We start from the raw sequence: 18,597 nt of genomic DNA, 5'->3' as shown, positions 1-18,597 counted from the left end.
AATAAATGTAATAAAAATATAGGACAAAACACACATCACAACAAGAGAGACAACAAAACACTACATGAAGAGAGACCTAAGACAACAACATAGCAAGGCAGTAACACATGACAACACAGCATGGTAGCAACACAACATGACAACAACATGGTAGCAACACAACATAGCAGCACTACATGGTAGCAGCACAAAACATGGTACAAACATTCTAGGGCACAGACAAGAGCACAAAGGGCAAGAAGGTAGAGACAGCAATACATCACTCAAAGCAGCCATAACTGTCAGTAAGTGTCCATGATTGAGTCTGTGAATGAAGAGATTGAGATAAAACAGTCCAGTTTGTGTGTTTGTTGCAGCTCGTTCCAGTCGTTAGCTGCAGTGAACTGAAAAGAGGAGCGACCCAGGGATGTGTGTGCTTTGGGGACCTTTAACAGAATGTGACTGGCAGAACGGGTGTTGTATGTGGAGGATGAGGGCTGCAGTAGATATCTTAGATAGGGGGGAGTGATGACTAAGAGGGTTTTATAAATAAGGATCAACCAGTGGGTTTTGAGACGGGTATACAGAGATGACCAGTTTACAGAAGAGTATAGAGTGCAGTGATGTGTCCTTTTAGGAGCATTGGTGGCAAATCTGATGGCCGAATGGTAAAGAACATTAAGCCGCTCGAGAGCACCCTTACCGGCCGATCTATAAATTATGTCTCTGTAATCTAGCATGGGTAGGACGGTCATCGGAATCAAGGTTAGTTTAGCAGCTGGGGTGAAAGAGGAATGATTACAATAGAGGAAACCAAGTCTAGATTTAACTTTAGCCTGCAGCTTTGATATGTGCTGCAAGAAGGACAGTGTACCGTCTAGCCATACTCCCAAGTACTTGTATGAGGTGACTACCTCAAGCTCTAAACCCTGAAGAGGTAGTAATCACACCTGTGGGGAGAGGGGCATTATTCTTACCAAACCACATGACCTTTGTTTTGGAGGTGTTCAGAACGAGGTTAAGGGCAGAAAAAGCTTGTTGGACACTAAGAAAGCTTTGTTGTAAAGTGTTTAACACTAAATCCGGGGAGGGGCCAGCTGAGTATAAGACGGTATCATCTGCATATAAATGGATGAGAGAGCTTCCTACTGCCTGAGCTATGTTACTGATGTAAATTGAGAAGAGCTTGGGACCTAGGATCGAGCCTTGGGGTACACCCTTGGTGACAGGCAGTGGCTGAGACAGCAGATGTTCTGGTTTGATACACTGCACTCTTTGAGAGAGGTAGTTAGCAAACCAGGCCAAACCAGGCCTCAGAGACACCAATACTCCTTCGACAGCCCACAAGAATGGAATGGTATACCGTATCAAAAGCTTTGGCCAAGTCAATAAAAATAGCAGCACAATATTGTTTAGAATCAAGGGCAATGGCGACATCATAGAGGACCATTAAGGTTGCAGTGACACATCCATAATCTGAACGGAAAACAGATTGCATACCAGAGAGAATACAATAGACAAGAAATCAAGAAAGCCAGTCAGTTGATTAATGAAAAGTTTTTCCAACACTTGATAAACAGGGCAAAATAGAAATTGGCCTATACCAGTTAGGATCAGCTTGATGTCCCCCTTTAAATATAGGATGAACCGTGGCTACCTTCCAAGCAATGGGAACCTCCCCAGAGAAGAGAGACAGGTTAAAAAGGTCAGAGATAGGCTTGGCGGATAGGGGATGCAACCTTAAAGAAGAGAGGGTCCAAACCATCTGACCCAGATGTTTTTTTGGGGTCAAGTTTAGGGAGCTCCTTTAGCACCTCGGACTCATTGACCACCTGCAGGGAGATACTTTGTAGCGGGGCAGGGGGGAAAGAGGGAGGAGCATCGGGGCTAGTTGCATTAGAAGGGGTGGGAGATGAGAAAATGTTTGACAGGCAAAGAAGCATGGCTGAGTCAAATAGGAATCCTGACTTAATGAAGTGGTGATTAAATAGCTCAGCCATGTGCTTCTTGTCAGTACCAACCAACCATATCATCAACTTTAAGGGATATGGGCAGCTGTGAGGGGGAGGGTTTATTCTCCAGGTCTTTAACCGTTTCCCAGAACTTCTTGTGGTTTGACCCACAGAGAGTGAACTGCTTCTTAAAGTAACTAACGTTGGCCTTCCGGGTAGCCTGAGTGCACTTATTTCTCATTTGCCTGAACAAGAGTATGAACACTGAGCCTTTCACCAAATGCAATTCTTGAGATGTAGTAACAAGATCACGGTAGAACCAGAAATGAACCTTTTTATAATTCTCATTTTCTTTCATTCTTTCATTTTCACTGAAAATACCAAAAAATAAGGTCCAAGCGTATTTGACAGAGGGGATCAAGATGATTCTATACCAATTAAAGCGCCCCTGGCCCAGCTGAGCAAGTGGCCATGAATTAAAGGACGATTCCACCTACTCCATGGGCCTTTCTACAGGTGTGATGGGGTGGGGATGTTTTGCTGGTGACACTGTGAGTGATTTATTTAGAATTCAAGGCACCCTTAATCAGCATGTCTAGCACAGCATTCTGCAGCAATATGCCATCCCATCTGGTTTGCGATAGTGGGACTATCATTTGTTTTTCAACAGGACAATGACCCAACACATCTCCAGGCTGTGTAAGTATAAAATATATAAAATATATTTTTATTTGTTTAACACTTTTTTTGGTTACTACATGATTCCATGTGTTACTTCATAGTTTTGATGTCTTCACTATTATTATACAATGTAGAAAATAGTATAAATATAGAAAAACCCTGGCATGTCCAAACACATATTTCAAAATGTATTTTATTACTTTTTGTATTTTGTTATTGGCATAATAAGTGCCAATTGATTCAAATGCAATATCTTTTGAATTAGTTATCCACACTGTAATGTTTTGAAATGCGGGATTTTATTTAGGTTTCCTTTTTACCATTCCAATTTGACATTATCATTTGTGCTGCCGGTATAATCCTAGCTAGTCAAGAACACTGCAAAAGGCAGCGAACACATGTGATTTCCCGTGCTGCATAAAGGTCATCTAATCCATTGAAGTTGACGAAGGGAAAACTACAGGATCGTAGCAAAATCTTTACGAAAGAAAGATGGTGTTTTTGACTTTATCTTGCTGGATCCGCAATCGTGGACCTGATCGATATTGGAAGGTTCAAGAAGTTCTCAGTAATGCACGGGTAAGTTAGCACTGTAGCTACTAGCTAGCCAGCCATTGACTGACAGTTAGCTAGCTATTCTATTTAATTGACATTACAGAATTTAGCTGCTTTGTATGCAACCTTTACTCACCGTAGTGACAGTTTTACATTGCAAGTGACTCCTCTATTAACGTTATATAGCTAGCTAGTTATGAAGCTAGTTAAGATAGCTAGAAATTAGCATTTCAGCTAGTTTCCCAAATAGCTGTCTGGTACTCATTTCAGGGCAAGTCTCATTCCAAAGAGAGGAGGACTGTGCCAATTTTAGGCTTGTTATAGCTAAATGTAGCTAGTCCTACTCACCTCTTGCACATGTCATGCAGATACAGTGTACAAGTGTGGTAACGTTATAGCTAGTCGTCTTATTCAGTTAGCAACCTAGCTAGGTGGTTAAGAAAGATGTTTCAAAATTTTACCTGAGTAACGTTACTAGAGGTCATCTGCCAATTAACGTCAATGAAGTAAAAACCAATCTACCTTTCCATTTGGGTTCAATTAAATTCCATTTTTATTCTGGGGATGAATTAAAATTGTGCAATGTTATATACATGGACTTTTCAATTCATTCATTTCAATTCACTTCCTGTATTGTCAGAGTTAAAATGAACTTGGCCCAAAAGAACCCTCATACCCTTGTAGTGTGTCACCCTTTTTGCCCATTCCCATCATCTGTATTTCTCTTCCCCCTATCTGTGTGTCCATCAGCACTTCAGAGGTAGAAAGAACAGATGCTACAGCCTGGCAGTGAGGGCAGTACGAAGGGCCTTTGTATATGCTACTAAGGCTCGCAAAATAAAACGACGTAACATGCGTACGGTAAGAGCATGTTCAGAATTATAGCCATGTCATTGATCCATCTAATCTGATGTGCTAGCTATGCTATACCGTAGATCTATATGTGCACCCTAACATGTCATCAAGATCTCTCCTCTCATCATTATGATAATCAGCTACATGTAGATGACTGCTATTGTGTGATCCTAAAACATGTCTTTCATCAGTTGTGGATCTCACGCATCGCGGCAGCATCACGGGAGCACGGCATGAAGTATCCCGCCCTTATGCACAACCTGGTGAAGGTCAGTACATTAGGCCTACAGTATATGTCTTAACCTAGTTACCACTCTGTTCCAGCTAGTGAGAATTCAGTACACCGCTGTATGGCATTTTTGTTCCCAAGGTCTGATTTACGATGATGCAGCGGCTCTATAAGGAGGGCAACCACATGTAATCAGAGCACAGAAGATACTTAGAAAAGAAAAACATTAGCTGGAGGGGATTCACTGAAAATGTTATATATTAATAACAAATAGGGATGAATGGTACAAATAGAATGTTACATGATTGATTGTATGTACTTTACTGTAAACCCTCTGCACTACCCTCTTATCCCACTCCTTAAAGTTGTAACTAAAATCCTCTCATTCTTTCCTAATATTTCCTTAGATTTTTGTTAGTTCAAGGTGTATACTTATTTACGCTTCCGTCCCTTTTCTCCCCCGTTACAGAGTAGTGTTGAGGTGAATCGACGTGTTCTGAGCGACCTTGCCATCACAGAACCTAAGTCATTCCTGTCTCTTGCAAAGCTGGCCAGGGCGAGGCAACAGGAGGGATTCGGTGCAGCGCTGGGTGACGGCAAAGAACCTCCTGGTGTCTTCTCACGCATTGTCACGCTACAGTGATCTAGCCACCTCCATAGGCAATTGCAATGGACACCATACCACCTCTTTGCAAGTGACCCACCCATCCAATAACCAATTTTCCTTACCTGCAATACGACCAACACAGTTCTGCCCTGCAACCATTTAATCCCTCTTTGAAGCATGGCTACTGAATGGATACAGACAGAATCCAGCTCCAAACCACACTTAATGGGATGGTATTCATAGACTGTTGAGTGGTGGTCGGGGGCCAGAGTTACAGAGAAAATACTTTACCTTCATTTGTAATGCCTTGTGTCTGTATATATGTGTGATTGTGTATTTGTCAATACATGTGGAAAATGATTGTCTAGTAAATAAAACATTTTATCTATTCAGTGTTCTGATATTGTTGTTAATGTTACACAAATATATGACAATGAAACATTATGTACTTTCTCCTAACAAGTGGTGGTCTCAATTTAGGGTTTCCAAGACTGACTACTAAATGAGGTTATGTAAAGCACTTTACATAACTAATTTTTAAATTAGTGCTGTGCAACTTTGTCCAACGTAATTGTACGTAGAATGTTCATAATTATTCAGTAACTGTCAATTAATTTGTTCAAAATTTTAATTCAGGGTTTCCTTAAAATGCTACTGCATTGCATTACGTAGATATCCAAACAGAATATAAAATGTTAGCTAATAAATTCCAATTAAAAACTGCTTTCTGTTGAACGAAGTCCAACAAAAACTCCGTATGATGCAACTATCAATTCATTTTGTGACATGGCCTTCCTGTGAAGTTATTCAGGTTAATTATAAGACCTTCCTGTTTTGGGCCATTGCGGCTACCATACCCTCTTATGGGTGTGACTGTGTGTTTAACCTCTGCAAAGGACAACCAATGAGAGGAATATATTTTTCCTCGTAACCAATCAGCATAGTTGTCTTTCAGGGAAAATCTGTCCTCTCCTGCACTTGCGCAAAGACTGCAGCGTGACACGCGTGTGGAGGAAGTGTAGTGACTGACAGCCAAACCTGATCACCTTTACCGGCCTGGACTGCAGTTTATTCTCCGTTTACCTAAACATGTCCTGGCTGTTCGGCCTGAATAAGGGGCAGCCCGAGGCTCCCCCGGAATTCCCGGTTCCACCGCCACCCCCTCCACCAGCTGGCGGCTCCGGAGGTGGCGGAGATAAACCCAAGGACAAATGGAGCAACTTCGACCCAACCGGGCTGGAGCGAGCGGCCCAAGCGGCGAAGGAGCTCGACAAGTCTCGTAAGTGTCTTGCATGATAACTATATTATATATAGTACTGTAGAGCTAGTAGCTAGCTTGAAACATTTTGTTTACATCCCCAGAAAGACCGATGCACCCGCAGCATGCTTTACAGCCTAAGCAGTGATGCTGATGCAACACGGGCCAGTGTCTGATATATATTCTCCTAGTTCCTACGGGTATCTAATCTAGTAAACTATCAAATCCTGATGACAGCTGTCAGTAGAACATAACACTGTAGTAAACGAGAATCACAGGTTTCACTGCTTGGTTTGAACGTTGTGCTGCACATTTTCATTCATGTTGGAAGTTAGTGTATTCAAGGTGAAAGGTGCAAAGGTCATTCTTTCACACCGTTTGCCAAATAGCTCTAGTCAGTATATAGTTAATCTTTGCTCTAGTCAAACATGCAAGCATTACACTTAGAATTTCAAAGTATACTGAACAAAAATATAAATACAACCATATTTATTTTACTGAGTTACAGTTCATAAGGAAATCAGTCAATTGAAATGAATTAGCCCATAATCTATGGATTTCACATGACTGGGCAGGGGTGCAGTCATGGGTGGGCCTGGGAGGGCATAGGCCCACCCACTTGGGACCCATGCTCACTCACAGGGGAGCCAGGCCCAGCCAATCATAACAAGTTTTTCCCCACAAAAGGGCTTTATTACAGACCAAAATACTCCTCAGTTTCATCAGCTGTCCGGATGGCTGGGTCTCCGACGATCCCGCAGGTGAAGAAGTCTGATGTGGAGGTCCTGGGCTGACGTGGTTACACATGGTCTGTGGTTGTGAGGCTGGTTGGATGTACTGCCAAATTCTCTTAAACAGCATTGGAGGCAGCTTCTGGTAGAGAAATTAACATAAAATTATCTGGCAACAGCTCTGGTGGACATTTGTGCAATCAGCATGCCGATTGAGACATCTGTTGCATTGTGTTCTGTGATAAAACTGCACATTTTAGAGTGGCCTTTTATTGTCCCCAGCACAACGTAATGACCATGCTGTTTAATCAGCTTCTTGATAGGCCATACCTGTAAGGTGGATGGATTATCTTGGCAAAGGATAAAATGCTCACTAACAGGGATGTAAACAAATTTAGAAAATAAACATATTTGAGAAATAAGCGTTTTGTGCTTATGGAACATTTCTGGGATCTTTTATTTCAACTCATGAAACATGGGACCAACACTTTACATGTTGCGTTTTATATTTTTGTTTAGTATTGTTGGAATATAGCTATCGTCATTAAATTAAACGTATATCTGGACGACTAATGTCCAATACCTTGGCTTAATTTCAGGTCATGCCAAAGAGGCCCTGGATCTGGCTCGCATGCAGGAGCAATCTGTTCAGATGGAACACCAGACCAAAATCAAGGTACAGTTGCACTAAACAAGGCACATGCAGAGTAATGTGTAGGCCACCAAAAAACAGTACTATCAATCTTAAATCTGATCATGCTAATTGTTCCCTTTGTGTGTGTGATGGTGTAAGGAGTACGAGGCAGCAGTGGAGCAGCTGAAGGGGGATCAGCTGCGTATTCAAGGGGAGGAGAGGAGGAAAACTGTCGGCGAGGAGACCAAGCAACATCAATCGGTGAGAGGAGAGCAGAGGAAGGGTTTAGTGGTACTGCAGAGGGGGTGATTGTGCAGTAGTATTCATTGTACTACATAGTATGTGGTCAATGATGGGCTAATAGCATGGATCATCATGTATGGGTAAACTGTAGAAGGAAGCATTTTCCCTGTAGTAGTTAAAAGATCTTGAGGAGTTTGTAGAGAGTAGAATTTTCTGTAAGCTTGAAATTGTTTGCACAATTAGCTTTAATTCTGTTGAAACAGAGGCTACAATGAGGGAGTGGAACAAGTGATTACCTATCTGTCCAGCATACATCTGTTACTATGGTTACCTTCTCTATCTCTTCACAGAGAGCACAGTTCCAAGACAGACTTGCCAGACAGAGGTATGAGGATCAACTCAAGCAACAGGTAATATCAACTGCCATTAGCTGCAATATCAATTCAGTCCTGTTTAGGATATAAAGAAGTACAGTGAAAATGCCATGTCCAACTGACTTGAGTGTGGCCTCTCCTCGGTGTCCTCAGCAAGCCCTGAATGAGGACAACCTTCGGAAACAGGAGGACTCTGTGCTTAAACAGGAAGCCATGAGGAAAGGTACTGACCCCATATACTATTCTCACGCAGCCTCCAGGAATATGGTTCTGCTTCAATATTCACTGGTCAATATAGCCATATGGGGTCTGGCAATCACAAAATGTCCACTAATGTATCCTCTCCACGTAGCAACAATTGAGCACGAGATGCAGCTGAGGCACAAGAATGAGCTGCTACGCGTAGAGGCGGAGTCTAAAGCGCGGGCACGTGTTGAGCGGGAAAACGCAGACATCATCCGTGAGCAGATCCGCCTGAAGGCAGCAGAGCACAGACAGACTGTACTAGAGACTATACGGTGAGACAAGGACAACTCTACTAGAGACTATACGATGAGACAAGAACATACTCTACTAGAGACTATACGATGAGACAAGAACATACTGGACTAGAGACTATACGCTGAGACAAAGACATGCTGTACTAGAGACTATACGCTGAGACAAGGACATACTGGACTAGAGACTATACGCTGAGACAAGAGCATACTCTACTAGAGACTATACGATGAGACAAGAACATACTGGACTAGAGACTATACGCTGAGACAAAGACATGCTGTACTAGAGACTATACGCTGAGACAAGGACATGCTGGACTAGACTATACGCTGAGACAAGAGCATACTCTACGAGACTATATGCTGAGACAAGAGCATACTCTAAGAGACTATACGCTGGGGCAAAGACATGCTGTGACAAGGACATACTGTACTAGAGACTATACGCTGAGGCAAAGACATGCTGTGACAAGGACATGCTGTACTAGAGACTATACGGTGAGACAAGGACATACTGTACTAGAGACTATATGATGAGACAAGGATATGCTGTACTAGAGACTATACGATGAGACAAGAACATACTCTATGAAGACTATAAGCTGAGGCAAAGACATGCTGTACTAGAGCCTGTATGCTGAGACACACCTTGTGTATTACACTACAGACCATAATGATAGATACTATTGGAGACCTGACTGTCTCTGTATATCTGTGTGTTTTCAGGACTGCAGGTGCTGTGTTTGGGGAAGGATTCCGGGCTTTTGTGTCGGACTGGGATAAAGTTACAGCTACGGTGAAACCCACCTTCCACTCTACATACTTGTTTATGCTCATCCTTATGCAAACTGCCAATGACTCATAAGTATACTGAACAAAAATATAGATGCAACATGCAATCATTTCATAGATTTGAGTGAGTTACAGTTTATATGAGGAAATCAGTCAATTGAAATAAATGAATTAGGCCCAAATCTATGTTTTTCACATGACTGGGAATACAGATATGCATCTGTTGGTCACAAATACCCTAAAAATCAATGGGCCTCACAATGGGCCCCAGGATCTCGTCATAGTATTTTTGTGCATTCAAATTTCCAAATTGATAAAATGAAATTGTGTTTGTTGTCTGTAGCTTATAACTGCCCATACCATAACCCACCTCTACCATTTGGCACTCTGTTCACAACGTTGACATCAGTAAACCGCTCGCCCATACGATGCCATACATGTGGTCTGCGGTGGTGAGGCCGGTTGGACGTACTATTCTCCAAAACAACATTGGAGGCGGCTTATGGTAGAGAAATGAACATACAATTATCTGGCAACTGCTCTGGTGGACATTCCTGCAGTTAGCATACAAATTGCATGCTCCCTCAAAACTTGAGACATCTGTAGCATTGTGTTGTGTGACAACTGCACATTTTAGTGGCCTTTTATGGTCCCCCTGCACAAGGTGCACCTGTGTAATGATCGTGCTGTTTAATCAGCTTCTTCATATGCCACACCTGTCAGGTGGATGGATTATTTTGGCAAAGGAGAAATGCTCACTAACTAATTGTTGAGTGTATATGTTACATGTTTATATCTGATTTGAGTTGTCCTTGGAGCGTCTCTAAATGTAGTGTAATTTCCCCTCCCACACCACCAGGTGGCAGGACTGACTCTGCTGGCTGTAGGTGTGTATTCTGCCCGGAACGCCACAGCTGTGGCGGGTCGCTACATTGAGGCCCGACTCGGGAAACCCTCATTGGTCAGAGAGACTTCTCGCATCACTGTTGCGGAGGCGATCAAGCACCCGATCAAGGTAGAGGCCCTGCTGTGCATTATACAGTGCATTCGGAAAGTGTTCAGACCCCTTCCCCTTTTCCACATTTTGTTAAGTTACAGCCTTATTCTAAAATTGATTTAAAAAAAAAATCCCCTCATCAATCAACACACACTACCCCATAATGACAAAGTGAAAACAGGTTTGTAATTTATGGAAATAAAAAACATAAATACCTTATTTACGTAAGTATTCAGACCCGTTGCTATGAGACTCGAAATTGAGCTCAGGTGCATCCTGTTTCCATTGATCATCCTTGAGATGTTTCTACAACTTGATTGGAGTCCACCTGTGGTAAATTCAATTGATTTGACATGGTTTAGAAAGGCACACACCTGTCTACATAATGTCAGAGCAAAAACCAAGCCACGAGGTCGAAGGAATTGTCCGTAGAGCGTCAAGACACAGATCCGGGGAAGGGTACCAAAACATTTCTGCAGCATTTAAGGTCCCCAAGAACACAGTGGCCTCCATCATTCTTAAATGGAAGAAGTTTGGAACCACCAAGACTCATCCTAGAGCTGGTCGCCCAGACAAACTGAGCAATCGGGGGAGAAGGGCCTTGGTCAGGGAGGTGACTAAGAACCCGATGGTCACTCTGACATAGCTCCAGTGTTCCTCTGTAGAATTGGGAGAACCTTCCAGAAGGACAACCATCTCTGCAGCACTCTACCAATCAGGCCTTTATGGAAGAGTGGCCAGAGGGACGCCACTCCTCAGTAAAACGCACATGACAGCCTGCTTGGAGTTTGCCAAAAGGCACCTGAAGGACAAACAAGGTTCTCTGGCCTGGTGACACCAAGTTCGAACTCTTTGGCCTGAATGCCAAGCGTCACTTCTTGAGGAAACCTGGCACCATTCCTACGGTGAAGCATGATGGTGGCAGCATCATGCTGTGGGGATGTATTTCAGTGGCAGGAACTGGGAAACTAGTCAGGAACGAGGGAAAGATGAACGGAGCAAAAAGGAGAGATCCTTGTTGAAAACCTGCTCAGGACCTCAGGCTGCGGCGAAGGTTCGCCTTCCAACAGGACAACGACCCTAAGCAAACAGCCAAGACAACACAGCAGTGGCTTCGGGACAAGTCTCTGAATGTCCTTGCGTAGCCCAGCCAGAGGCCGGACTTGAACTTGATCGAAATGAAAATAGCTGTGCAGCGACGCTCCCTATCTAACCTGACAGAGCTTGAGAGGATCTGCAGAGAAGAAATACAGGTGTGCCAAGCTTGTAGTGTCATACCCAAGAAGACTCGAGGCTGTAATTGTGCTTCAACAAAGAACTGAGTAAATTCTTATGTAAATGTGATATTTATATATTTTATTTATAAATGTTAGCACATTTATAAATACATGTTTTTGCTTTGTCATTATGGGGTATTGTGTGTAGATTGAGGGGGGAAAAACCTGATTTAATCAATTTTAGAATAAGGCTGTAATGTAACAAAATGTTGAAAAAGTCAAGGGGGCTGAATACTATCCGAATGCACTGTACATGTCCTTGATCTGATGCTTTTGGTGTTTTTTTTATTGTGATTAACTTAATTTTCCTAAACACAAATTTATTTAGTACGATGAAGGTCCATCTTCTTATTTTTCCCCTCTCTTAGATGTCAAAGCGCCTGACAAGTAAACCTCAGGATGCACTGGAGGGAGTAGTGCTCAGTGTGAGTACCGACACTCGGCACACACCTGAGCACCATACCTTAGAGTCTCGTATCGATATTATACCCAGTACATGTATGAAAGAAACATCACATTTTATTGGTGACATAAATGTGATTAGCAGATGTTATTGCAGGTGTAGTGTAATGCTTGTTCTTCTAGCTCCGACAGTAATATCTAACAAATTACACAACATATACACACATCTGAGTAGGATTTTTTATTAATTTTTTTACCTTTTATTTAACTAGGCAAGTCAGTTAAGAACAAATTCTTATTTGCAATGACGGCCTAGGAACAGTGGGTTAACTGCCTTGTTCAGGGACAGAACGACATCTTTTTTTTTACCTTGTCAGCTCAGGGATTCAATCTAGCAACCTTTCGGTTACTGGCCCAATACTCTAACCACTAGGCTACCAGGAATGAATTAAGACTATATACAAATTGACAACGTATATCAGAGTGGAACGGAGTAAGATACAGTATATACATATGAGTTGAGTAATGCCAGATATGTAAACATTATTAAGTGACTAGTGTTCCATTCCTTAAAGTGGCCAGTGATTTATCATCTATGCCTATAGGCAGCAGCCTCTAATGTGCTAGTGATGACTGTTTAACAGTCTGATGGCCTTGAGATACAAGATGTTTTTCAGTCTCTCGGTCCCAGCTTTGAAGCACCTGTACTGGCCTCGCCTTCTGGATGTTAGCAGGGTGAACAGGCAGTAGCTCTGGTGGTTGTTGTCCTTGATGATCTTTTTGGCCTTCCTGTGACATCGGGTGCTGTAGGTGTCCTGGAGGGCAGGTAGTTTGCCCCCGGTCATGCGTTGTGCAGACCGCACTAACCTCTGGAGAGCCTTGTGGTTGTGGGCGGAGCCGTTGCCGTACTAGGCGGTGATACAGCCCGACAGGATGCTTTCAATTGTGCAATTGTAAAGAATTTAGAGTTTTAGGTGACAGGCCAAATTTCTTCAGCCTCCTGAGGTTGAAGAGGCTCTGATGTGCCTTCTTCACCTTCTGTGTGGGTGGTACATTTCAGTTATTCATCATGATGTGTACGCCAAGGAACTTGAAGCTTTCCACCTTCTCCATTGTGGTCCCGTCACTGTGGATAGGGGCGTGCTCCCTCTGCTGTTTCCTGAAGACCACGACCAGCTCCTTAATTTTGTTGACGTTGAGGGAGAGGTCGTTTTCCAGGCACCACACTCCCAGAGCCCTCACCTCCTCTCTGTAGGCTGTCTCGTCGTCATTGGTAATCAAGCCCACTAATGTTGTGTCGTCTGCAAACTTGATGATTGAGTTGGAGGCATGCTTGGCCACGCAGTCATGGGTGAACAGGGAGTACAGAAGGGGACTGGGCACACACCCTTGTGGGGCCGCAGTGTTGAGGTTCAGCGGAGTCGAGGTGATGTTTTCTACCTTCACCACCTGGGGGGGGCGGTCCGTCAGGAAGTCCAGGACCCAGTTGCACAGGGCGGGGTTCAGACCCAGGGCATCGAGCTCAATGATGAGCTTGGAGGGTACTATGGAGTTGAATGCTGAGCTGTAGTCAATGAACAGCATTCTTACATGGCTATTCCTCTTGTCCAGATGGGATAGGGCAGTGTGCAGAGTGATGGCGATTGCATCATCTGTGGATCTATTGGGGCAGTAAGCAAATTGAAGTGGGTCTAGGGTGGCAGGTAAGGTAGAGGTGATATGATCCTTGACTAGTCTCTAAAAGTACTTAATGATGACAGGTGAGTGCTACGGGGCGATAGTAATTTAGTTCAGTTACCTTTGCCTTCTTGGGAACAGGAACAGTGGTGGCCATCTTGAAGCATGTGGGGACAGCAGATAGGGAGAGATTGAATATGTTGGTAAACACACCAGCCAGCTGGTCTGAGGATGCGGCTAGGGACATTCTTAGAGAATGCTGTGCACACGTATGTTTTCGCAGCCCTGCTTTGAGCCGAAATGTTGATTTCCCTGAAATGAATTATTCCCTCTGCTCCGCACAGCCTAACCTAGAAGAACGTGTACGTGATATTGCCATAGCAACTAGGAACACGCGTCAGAACAAGGGGCTCTACAGGAACATCCTCATGTATGGCCCACCAGGTACTGGCAAGACCCTCTTCGCCAAGGTAGGTCCCGTACCGACTCATTTAGCCTATGACAAGAGGTGTTATCTTGGCATCTATATATGTTGGTAACTATCTCTCTGTGTTCTGAGTAGAAGCTGGCAGTGCACTCTGGGATGGACTATGCCATCATGACTGGTGGAGATGTGGCGCCCATGGGCCGTGAGGGCGTCACCGCCATGCACAAAGTCTTTGACTGGGCCAACACCAGTCGCCGTGGGTATGCTACCCTCACTCGCAGTAGCATCACACTATTTATAGAACTTCATGTAAATGTAACCATGATGTAACCGTGTGAAACCATGTAACGTAAGTGTCTAGACAACTTGACATTAAATACATTTGCACTTGCATTACACAGACATTCACATTAAACAATGTACAGAGAATGATGTAAGACCAGCGCAGCTCTGCTAATGCAACCCTCTCTCTCCTCTGACACAGCCTGCTGCTGTTTGTTGATGAAGCCGATGCATTCCTTCGCAAGAGGTCTACTGTAAGTCTGTTCTCTACCTTCCTGTATTTCATAGCACAACCAAAACTCTGATCTTGTAGAAATATTGGAAAACAGAGTTCAAGTTGTCTCTCTCTGTTTGCAGGAAAAGATCAGTGAAGAGCTCAGAGCCACTTTGAATGCATTCCTGTATCGCACTGGAGAGCAGAGCAACAAGTCAGTTCTCTACAACTACTTCTTCTATTTAGACATTTCATATCTATGCCCAAGACCTCTGATGTACCATGTCCTTCAGATATCACAGCGCTCTAACCACTGTTGTGTCGTCTCCCCCTCCAGGTTCATGATGGTGCTGGCCAGTAACCAGCCAGAGCAGTTTGACTGGGCCATCAACGACCGCATTGACGAGATAGTAAACTTCGCCCTGCCGGGTCCTGATGAGAGGGAGAGGCTGGTGCGTCTGTACTTTGACAGATATGTGCTGGAGCCTGCCACAGGGGGGAGACAGTGAGTCATACAGCATTACACCCACACAACATGGCAGCACAGGTTTAAATAGGGCACTTTCACAAGCACTCATATACTGGGATGCATAATGCAACTGTTCTGATGTCAAGTAACTAGATACTCCCAGACACTTATGCGGTGTTTACACAGGCAGCCCAATTCTGATCTTTTGCCCAATTATTGGCAAAATCTGATTGGTCAAAATGTCACTCTTTTTAGTGGCAAAATAATTGGGCTGCCTGTGTAAATGCAGCCTTGGAGTCATCTGCATACAGTGACACACACACACACACCTACCCACGCACACATGGGGACAGGCATTAACACTGAGTGCCTGGGAGGAGGGAGGCCCCTCTCTGTCCTGTTCCATGTAAATGACCTCTGGCTGAGAGCTGTGGAGTGTCAGGAGCAGGTATTTAAGAGCAGGTGACCCAGCAGTAAGCAGGAGCCCAGCCAGCCGTAGCCATGGTGTCACTAATTAAAGTGGGTCTCTGAGGGCCTGGAGCCTGAGAGGAAGAGGGGCAGGGGGCGACCTACACATAGGGCACTGGGAACTGGACCAGGATCAACAACAACACGCTGACAACAGAGCCAGCTGGTGGAAGGAGCTGGGCCACTTAAGGAGTGTCTCTCCAGACATAGTCAGACCTCATAACACAGGCCTGTTTCCTCTGACAGACAGGATGCCATTCAGGCCTGTTTCCTCTGACAGACAGGATGCCATTCAGACCTGTTTCCTCTGACAAACTGGATGCCATTCATACCTGTTTCTTCTGACAGACTGGATGCCATTCATACCTGTTTCCTCTGACAGACTGGATGCCATTCAGACCTGTTTCCTCTGACAGACTGGATGCCATTCAGACCTGTTTCCTCTGACAGACTGGATGCCATTCAGACCTGTTTCCTCTGACAGACTGGATTCCATTCAGACCTGTTTCTGTCTCTAAACCCCCTCTATGTCTGCATCTTCCTCTGCCTCTGTCCTTGCAGGAGAATGAAGCTGGCTCAGTTTGACTATGGAAAGAAGTGCTCGGACATCGCTAAGCGGGCAGAGGGCATGTCAGGCAGAGAGATCTCCAAACTGGGCGTGGCCTGGCAGGTATGTGACATGTTTCCCCTGTTGTTCATACATCAATGCTTTCTGAATGGATAACAACCGTGATGTGGTGAATTTTCCAGTTAAGCCAATTTGACATAAATGATTGGTTGGAAGGAGAGCCTGTGCACAGGCTGGAACTTGGTTAGGGATGGGAGAATCAGACAATGCTGACCCAAGGTGATTTGGTTAGCCGGGGAGTCTAGACCCATTTATTCTCCCTCCATGGGCTTATTAATAGACGCAGAGCTGGGAAGTGGATCACTATGTATGCCATGATCTCCACTGCTGCTGTGTCATGGTCATCTCTCCTGCTAGCCTCATTCTGTGGACAAGTGGGCCTTGTCTGTTAACTACCTTATACATTACTCAATATTCATACACTGATCTTGCAGATAGTTAATACTGTAAATGTATATTTGTAGATACATTATTATAGATTTACTGGACTGTTCGTGTAATGATAAAATCCTTGTTCGGATGACTGTAATGTAATAATCCTTGTATTCCATGTCCTCTTGCAGGCGGCAGCCTACTCCTCAGAGGACGGCGTCCTGACAGAGGCCATGATTGATGCTCGGGTGGACGAAGCCATGCGGCAGCACCTCCAGAAGATGGACTGGCTGCATGGGCACACTAAGGAGGCTGGGGCCAAGAGCACAATCTCTCCCAGCGCTGGACCAGCAGACAGCAGCAAGATAGGCTTCACTCTGCCTCTAGGGGAGCCGCCACAGGCCCAGGATGTGCTCACTCCGGCTCTGGAGATGGGCAACAAACCAGAGGCCCATGTCATTCAGGAGGAGCTGAAACTAGAGGTGCAAGCCCCACCTTCATCAGACGGTGCCGAACTGCCTGTGGAGGAGGGGACTGTCCTGGCTAAGGGGGAGGGTGTCAAAGCAGAAACGGTGGTAACACCTCAGGGGGAGGTGGCAGAGGGTGTATCCCAGACTGATGCAGCCCCAAGCAGTGAGGGTGGGACAGGGAAGGAGGGGAAAACCAAAGCTCCTCCCAAGGATGGGACTCCAGTTTAACATTAGGGGCCAAAGGAAGGACAGGGAGGACGCCTCCTGTTCCTCCTCACTGTCTGTAGTCTCGGTCTGTGTACATCTGTCTGTCTAACTGAAAGAGTTGGTGGGCAGGGGGAGGAGGGATGGAGGCACTAACATTTTACGAAGCAATCCTGTAGGAACAGGAGAGCTGTAATATATGATTTGTGTAAAATGTAAGAAAAAAAGTGTACTTTACATCGAAACCCTATGTCTGTAATAGTATTAATGTTGATGTGCACTGTAAGAGATAATACTCTATTTAAATGACAGTGTGGATGGAGATTACTTTGTTTTTATGAATAGTAAAATAATCCAAGTTTCTTACTATGGCTGCATTTTTGTTGTGATTTCTAAAGGAATGGTTTCATAGACATTCAAAAGGCACTTGCACAGCTGAGCTATCTTTTTTTGCAAGTGCATGGTATCCGTTGAATAAGATGAGAAAAAAGAAGAAACCAGCATTCTGCTCTTGATAGTATCACTGCTCTTAGGTAAGCTTTATGTATCGGCCTCAAGGCCTTCCTCAGATCTTTTGTGAATTAGCACCCTTATGTAGACAGCTCCACCCACATCCATTCCATCGAATGGGGTTGGAGTCGAGGGAAAATAAGCGTTACCAAAAATAACAATATGCATGTCATAAATATTCTAATAAAGTGTGTACCTAAAACGTATTAGACACGTCTATAAAACCACAATGAGGACATCGACCCACCCAAGCAGTTTTCATAAATCAATGGGTACAGCGCAAGAAAAACGTCTTGAGTATCTGAAATGGGGGCATTAATTCATGTTCACATTTACAACATAACACGCACAGGCATTTCATCATTAAGTCCTTTAGGAAATCATGTCTGGAGGGTGAAAATCCAAAAACATTATTTTGCTCAGAGTATTATTTATATCACCTCCCCGGTCTGATATCTTGACTTTCTCTATGCCACAAAATCTAAAGGAAGAAATGTCATGTTTTTGGTCATTAAAATGTACTGCGACCGGCCAATCCCTGTCGTTTCTCCTGATTAAACATTTATGTTCACAAATTCTGTTTGAGAGAAGAGGTTTTACCTACATAACACAGCCACATGGGCAATTAATCATGTAGATAACATGGGTGGTGGAGCACGTAATAATGTCATTTATTTGGAACCGTTTTCCTGTGTGTGGGTGGCAGAGATATTCACACTTCATATTGTTGCACTGTGTGCAACCTCTGCATTTATAGCTACCATTCAGAAGAGGGCGTTAAAGAGCCTGGCTCATTTTCTTAAAGTGGCT

The 18,597-nt window shown here is 44.1% G+C and overlaps 2 protein-coding genes across 2 annotated transcripts; both read left to right on the top strand.

Annotated features, from left to right (window-relative positions):
* Positions 1-2,977: 2,977 nt before the first annotated feature.
* Positions 2,978-5,246, top strand: mrpl20 (mitochondrial ribosomal protein L20). The gene is made up of 4 exons (XM_021569364.3): positions 2,978-3,191; positions 3,918-4,028; positions 4,214-4,291; positions 4,721-5,246. The coding sequence occupies exons 1-4, from the start codon at positions 3,105-3,107 to the stop codon at positions 4,892-4,894; spliced, it is 450 nt and encodes a 149-aa protein (XP_021425039.1). The 5' UTR covers positions 2,978-3,104; the 3' UTR covers positions 4,895-5,246.
* Positions 5,247-5,735: 489 nt separating this feature from the next.
* On the top strand, positions 5,736-17,643 carry atad3 (ATPase family AAA domain containing 3). The gene is made up of 16 exons (XM_021569362.3): positions 5,736-6,137; positions 7,447-7,523; positions 7,641-7,742; positions 8,075-8,134; positions 8,252-8,321; positions 8,451-8,616; positions 9,325-9,394; positions 10,250-10,405; positions 12,033-12,089; positions 14,088-14,213; positions 14,306-14,430; positions 14,655-14,706; positions 14,810-14,880; positions 15,004-15,171; positions 16,165-16,273; positions 16,795-17,643. Exons 1-16 carry the CDS (start codon positions 5,948-5,950, stop codon positions 17,299-17,301), a joined length of 2,106 nt encoding a protein of 701 aa, XP_021425037.2. The 5' UTR covers positions 5,736-5,947; the 3' UTR covers positions 17,302-17,643.
* Positions 17,644-18,597: the final 954 nt, after the last annotated feature.

The sequence above is a fragment of the Oncorhynchus mykiss genome, chromosome 17 (genome assembly GCF_057628025.1).
Source record: "Oncorhynchus mykiss isolate SJ-2025 chromosome 17, ASM5762802v1, whole genome shotgun sequence".
Lineage (NCBI taxonomy): Eukaryota > Metazoa > Chordata > Actinopteri > Salmoniformes > Salmonidae > Oncorhynchus > Oncorhynchus mykiss.
The sequence above is the reverse complement of the archived record's forward strand: the minus strand, read 5'-3'. Positions and strand labels throughout refer to the sequence as shown.

What these genes read in the sequence shown, in the direction of transcription:
- atad3 (XM_021569362.3), top strand. Translation starts at nt 5,948, where the DNA reads ATGTCCTGGCTGTTCGGCCTGAATAAGGGGCAGCCCGAGGCTCCCCCG. An exon ending in GCAAGACCCTCTTCGCCAAG is followed by an intron (nt 14,214 to 14,305) that starts GTAGGTCCCGTA and finishes TGTTCTGAGTAG; the next exon opens with AAGCTGGCAGTGCACTCTGG. An exon ending in GCCAACACCAGTCGCCGTGG is followed by an intron (nt 14,431 to 14,654) that starts GTATGCTACCCT and finishes CCTCTGACACAG; the next exon opens with CCTGCTGCTGTTTGTTGATG.
- mrpl20 (XM_021569364.3), top strand. Translation starts at nt 3,105, where the DNA reads ATGGTGTTTTTGACTTTATCTTGCTGGATCCGCAATCGTGGACCTGAT. An exon ending in AAGTTCTCAGTAATGCACGG is followed by an intron (nt 3,192 to 3,917) that starts GTAAGTTAGCAC and finishes TGTGTCCATCAG; the next exon opens with CACTTCAGAGGTAGAAAGAA. An exon ending in TTATGCACAACCTGGTGAAG is followed by an intron (nt 4,292 to 4,720) that starts GTCAGTACATTA and finishes CCCCCGTTACAG; the next exon opens with AGTAGTGTTGAGGTGAATCG.